General features: G+C 41.9%; 1 protein-coding gene across 2 annotated transcripts in view; it reads right to left on the reverse strand.

The window, feature by feature from the left end:
* The window catches only part of ATP1B4 (ATPase, Na+/K+ transporting, beta 4 polypeptide), a 22,614-nt gene that overhangs the window by 10,199 nt on the left and 6,877 nt on the right, over window positions 1–5,538 (reverse strand). For both annotated transcript variants that reach the window (XM_006767813.2, XM_006767812.2), the window contains exons 3-4: window positions 2,067–2,195; window positions 1,702–1,806 (exon numbers count right to left, since the gene is read on the reverse strand). In XM_006767813.2, coding sequence (XP_006767876.1) covers window positions 1,702–1,806; window positions 2,067–2,195 — 234 coding nt within the window. The remainder of the gene's footprint in view (window positions 1–1,701; window positions 1,807–2,066; window positions 2,196–5,538) is intronic.

Here is a 5,538-nt window from a genome sequence, read left to right on the forward strand (position 1 = left end):
ATAGAAGCTCTCATGTGCTCATTGTTTCTCTTGAGGTAGTTCCATAAAAAATAATGTGACATGGGCATGACCTGTATTGCAAAATCCCAGTCCTCGTGGGAATGAAATTGATACTCTGGGATTTCTATTTCAGAGATGTGTTCCTCTTAAACAGGGCACATTATCTATGCTTAGGAACAACAACAAAAAAACCCCAATGCTTTTCCTAATGTCCCCCACTTCTGTCATCAGGTCAGAAGTGGTATTTCTCCATCTATTAGCTTCTCAGGAAATTCCTCAGCCGAGATTCCAGCAGTACATTGCAGTAGCTCACAAGCATTTTGAAAGTAAAGAAGATATTGTGCTGGCTATGATGTCCAAGACATTTGGGGGGTCAAAAATTGAACTACATGGACTCAGAAAGAACCCAGCCATCTGAAACTTAGAGTTACCCAAAATAACACCAGTATTACTTATACAAAGCTGAGTTTCTAATTCTTGGTCATATACAAGCAGCAAAGAATTATGAAAAGCAGCACTTCTCAAGCTTTAAAGGTCATACACAGTGACCCGTGGATCTTGTTAAAATGCAGGTCCTTATTCAAAAGGTCTGGGGTGGGCCTGAGATTCTGCCTTTCTAACAAACTCTAACAAAGGGATGCTTATGTAGCTGGTCCCTGGATTATGCTTTGAGTACCAAGGGTGTCAAAAACATGGACATGGGTTTAAACACTGGTTCTGCTAGGAGACTTTGATCATGTTACCCCCCCCCCACCTTTCTGAGCCTCAGTTTCCCCATTTGTAAAATGAGACAATACACTCTGCTATGCAGGGTTAAAACTAAATGAGAAATTTATTCATTTAATGAACACTTTCTATCACATAACAAATTGTTTTCCTCTTAATTCAGTTCACATTCTCCTGGCCACTCCCACCTCACCCCCTCCCATTTCAGCCAGGCCAGGTCAACCAAATTAGTGTAACTGGCTTTCCCCCCACAAATCATAGGTCAATAATGTAAACTCACTGGAGCTCCTCTTTCATAGCTGGATAAATACAGAGGTTGTGTGCTCTGTGTTTAACTCTAACCAAGCTGCTACCTCAGTTTTCAACCTGTGGAAGGGCTTTTCAAAAAGCCATTCATTAGTTACTGAAAATGTATATGATGACACTATAGACATAAGCATCTTGAAAACACTTCAGATTAAAATGTAGGAGTGACTGTTACCCAGAGTTTCTTCCTCTAACTCCCTCTGGAATGCTGTTAAATAAAGACCCTTGCTTTCTTACTTCAAGATGGCCCATCTCCAAGAAATGAATTATCTTACCTTGAGAAAGTGTAAGAGATAGGGACTTTCCAGTTCTGGAGAACATTCTTCTTTTCTCACCACTAACCCCCACCCCCCAATTATATTCTAATAACCGATCAGTATTGAGCCATCTGGATGTGCCCAGGACATAACTAGGTGTTGTAGGGTTTTCAAGAAGAGAAGACAGTTTCTCTGCCCCAATTGACTTTTTGGATTGCTGGGAAGTTGGCTTATATGTTTTCAAGGAAACAAACAACCATAAATTAGAGCAGTTTTGAATGTATCTACAGGTTCTAAGGGAGATGCAAGGTAAGGAGTGGGCTGGGGTTAGTAAGAGTGGGTCAGGTGAATTTTGAATTCCCACCCACAACCTTTCCAAAGAGGTTTGCACCATTCAGAGGAACTTACTTACCCTGGAGAAAGCCATTTAGGCTAATCACATAATGCTGCCAAGTGTCAGGTTCAGAAACGTTGAAGTTGAAGTTAAGGCTATGGGCGAAGGGTCTGATCATAACTCCTGGCAATGAAAACAGGTCTTGGATATATTAACCCATTCTTGGGATAATTTTTTGGTATTGATTCCCATGAAACCATTTCCCCCCAGGCAATCAAAATGAAAAGGATCATGATTTGCCAAGTACCAATTTACTTTTACTCTTAATAATTGAATCCCTAAGTCATTACTGGGAAAAGCCAAAGTTAATTGAGGCTAAACATGCTGTGCAAGCAGATTTCTGTCCAGCAAGTTCTGATAACACAGGGCATTTGGGCACTCACCAGGAGGCTTCACCCGCTCAGTGAATGTTGGCATATAAGGACCGATGGTCAGAAATAGCGTGTACATGCAGAGAGTGATCACAGCAGCCAGGGAGGCATAGAAGAAGAAGTAAATGACTAAGATCAAGCCTGCAGAACAATCAGAGATGAAAGTGGTCAGTGCTTGCTAACAGATTCTGCCTCCTCACTTGAATTTATGAACCAGAACCAATCCAAACATATGAGATGGCTTTTTTTTTTAATGCCCCAGATTCAGTATATCCTTCCTTGCTCATTCAGATTTCACCAATTTGGAATTGGTGAGAATTATGTCAGAGGTCTGATTGCAGTTTACCCTATAGCATCTTTGATGGAAGGACTTGCTGAGCAAATGATAACCATGAACAAGATTACAGAATAGAGTTTAAAGTACTGCAGTGAGTAAATTGCTTAGGAGTCCTCTGGGCAACAGTTGATGTCCTAAGTACAAATCATTCTTCACTATTCATTAAAGCAGGTGCCCTGAAGAGTCCTAGAAGCTTCGTTCCAGTGATTATATGTATTTACAATGGATGGAGACAGCATTTATTTTCACATAGCCTATAATTCAAACTTTTGATTAATTTCCATGGGACTTGCCCCAGTCAAGGTAAAGTGAGGTTTCACCCTATTTATTTTATATCTTATTCATCTTTAGCAAAAGTTTAAGTGGCTCTGCTTTTCAAAAAGAACACTAGCACAGGACAGGAAAGGAAAGAGTAAGAAACTATGCTTAATTATTGACACTTGCTACTTGTGAGTTCTACCTGTGAGCTTGGGCAAGTTACAGAACCTCTCTGCACCCAAGATTCCTCATAAGTAAAATGGGAATAAGGTTAGCACTTACCTCATATCCTTCTCCATATTTGTATCAGTACAGTAGTCCCCACTTATCCACGGTTTTGCTTTCCATGGTTTTAGTTACCCATGGCCAACACCATGGTCCAAAAATATTAAATGGAAAATTCCCAAAATAAACAATTCATAAGTTTTAAAATGTGCGCCATTCTGAGTAACATGATGAAATCTCACACCATCCAGCTCCATCCTGCCCAGGACATGAATCATCCCATTGTTAAAGCTATCCACACTGTATATGGTATGCACTCATTAGTCACTTAGTAGCTGTGTTGGTTATCAAATCTTCTGTCACAGTATCACAGTGCTTGTATTCAAGGCACCCTTATTTTGTTTAATAATGCCACATTCACATAACTTTTATTATAGTATCTATAATAATAAAAGCATAATATGCTAATTAGACCAGATGTCCTTCCGGATGAAGCCTAGGCTGCGAGGGAAGCCCAGGTCCCGGGTGTCAGAGGGAAGCCAGTGCCGGCAGCCAAGGAAAGGAAGGCCTACTCTTGCACGAATTTCACGCATCAAGCCTCTAATATTATTATAATTGTTCTATTTTAGTATTAGTTATTGTTAATCTTTTACTGTGCTTAATTTATAAATTAAACTTTATCATAGGTATGTATGTACAGGAAAAAGTTTTAGTATATATAAGGTTCACATCCACTGGGAGTCTTGGAATGTATACCCTGAAGATAAGGGGGACTACTGTATCTGAAATTCAGTCTTTCCTTATATCCTATCCTGACCTTACCACTTCCTAACTATTTAATCTTAGACATCTGAACCTCAATTTTCTCATATGTAAAATGAGGACAATAATAGCACTTGAATAATGCACATAAATAGCATAGCACAGCCTGGCAGATACCAAGTATTCTATAAATGGCAGTCTTCATCATTACTATTATTAATATTATTATTACTATAGGACCAGAAGCAGAAGTGTGTGAATTCCTCCTCTGTGGGCTATATTAGAATTAGCTTTGCCCAGGATTAGGCAGCACAGAGTGAGGTAAATAAGAGTGAAATTGTTGCTGAGAAGCTCTTTCCAAGTCCTCCTTGGGCTCTTTCAGCCAACAATATCTGGCTCTGCTCACAACAGTGACATGATGTTGGAACTACACATTTGAACTGAATCATGAACCAGAAACTGGAACAAACCACATAACTTTGCTATACCCAAACCCGATTCCAAATATTAATTTTTAAGTTGAACCATGAACCAAATAATTAACCAAAGATGATTGGAGAAGGAGAAAAAAATCCTTAGTAATCCAACTAGAAATGGAACCTCTGTGTTTTATAAGATAAACTAAAGCAGAACTGGAACATGAACACATTGATTCAGCTGGAGTCCCTGGAGAAGAAATAGCAGCACCTGTGTGCCTGTGATACTTGGCTACTGACCAGTGGCTGTTCTAATGGGATGTGCCCTGTGCCATCTCCTCCATTCCTTTACCCTCATCCCTATCCTAGGAATGGATCAACAGCTGAAGCCATGCTCAAGGACTGGAAGACTTAGTTGCATGGATGAAAGGAAAGCAATAGAATACAGGTAAACTCCCTTGGAAGCATCTTCCTTCCTGCCTACAATGTGTGAATGGCACTAGCAATGAGTCCTCTCAGCCTTACAAAGGAATCTGTGCCCTGGAATCTCAGCCACAGGCAAAAACAAGCACCATACCCATCTGAACTCATTGACCCCATCAACCCTTTCTACTCTGGATGTCCAAGTTTTAATTGGCCACTCCTATAGGCAATCCAAGGCTCTCTTCTGAATGCTCCACCCAAGTATGGGTAGACCTGGATATCTTGGATAGACTAGGTACCCATGATCACAACTCTTCACTCCTCCCACCAAAACACCCCCATAAGTTCCTGAGGCCCTACCCATCAGGGCCTTGCTCATTGCCACAGTTCATGAAGATGGTGCAGTGTTCTGGCAAGAGAATGAGCCCCAGTGTTCATCCAATCTGGGTTTTACTCTTGGTACTGTCACTTATCAACTCTGTCACTTTAAACAAATTACCCTCTCTAAGCCTGTTTCTGCATCTGTAAAATGGGGATAATAATATTACTACCTCAAATGGTTCTTGTCAGTATCCAATAAAATAACATGTAGTTCCTAAGAATAGAGGTTGCCCAGCTACCAAAAGAAAAGCATATATATATATCCCTAATATGCAATGAACAGCGAAACAACCGGTCGCTATGACATGTGCCGACCACCAGGGGGAGTGCACAGAACACGGCGAGTGTTGGCAGCAGGCAGCAGAGTGCGGACGGAGCATGGCAGGTGTCAGCCGCGGCAGGATGGTCAGGTGAGTGGGGGGCGCCAGACCAAGGCGGAGTGCCAGTCACTGTCACTGGGGTGAGCCTCTGGTGGTTACTCAAAATTCTTTGCTCCCATGTGGCACAGTCCCGCCTGGCACTCGCACCTGCTGCAGTGCCTGGTGCCAGCCCTGATTGCCTCTGAGGGCTTCTCTACCTCCCCCTGTTCCTGAGGGGGCGATTAGGGCCAGCAGCCGCCTTTCGCACCCACTGCCAGCATTGGAGCCACTGCTCATACCCACTGCCAGCGCCAGACCCACTC

The sequence above is a fragment of the Myotis davidii genome, unplaced genomic scaffold, assembly GCF_000327345.1.
Source record: "Myotis davidii unplaced genomic scaffold, ASM32734v1 scaffold500, whole genome shotgun sequence".
Taxonomy (NCBI): Eukaryota; Metazoa; Chordata; class Mammalia; order Chiroptera; family Vespertilionidae; genus Myotis; species Myotis davidii.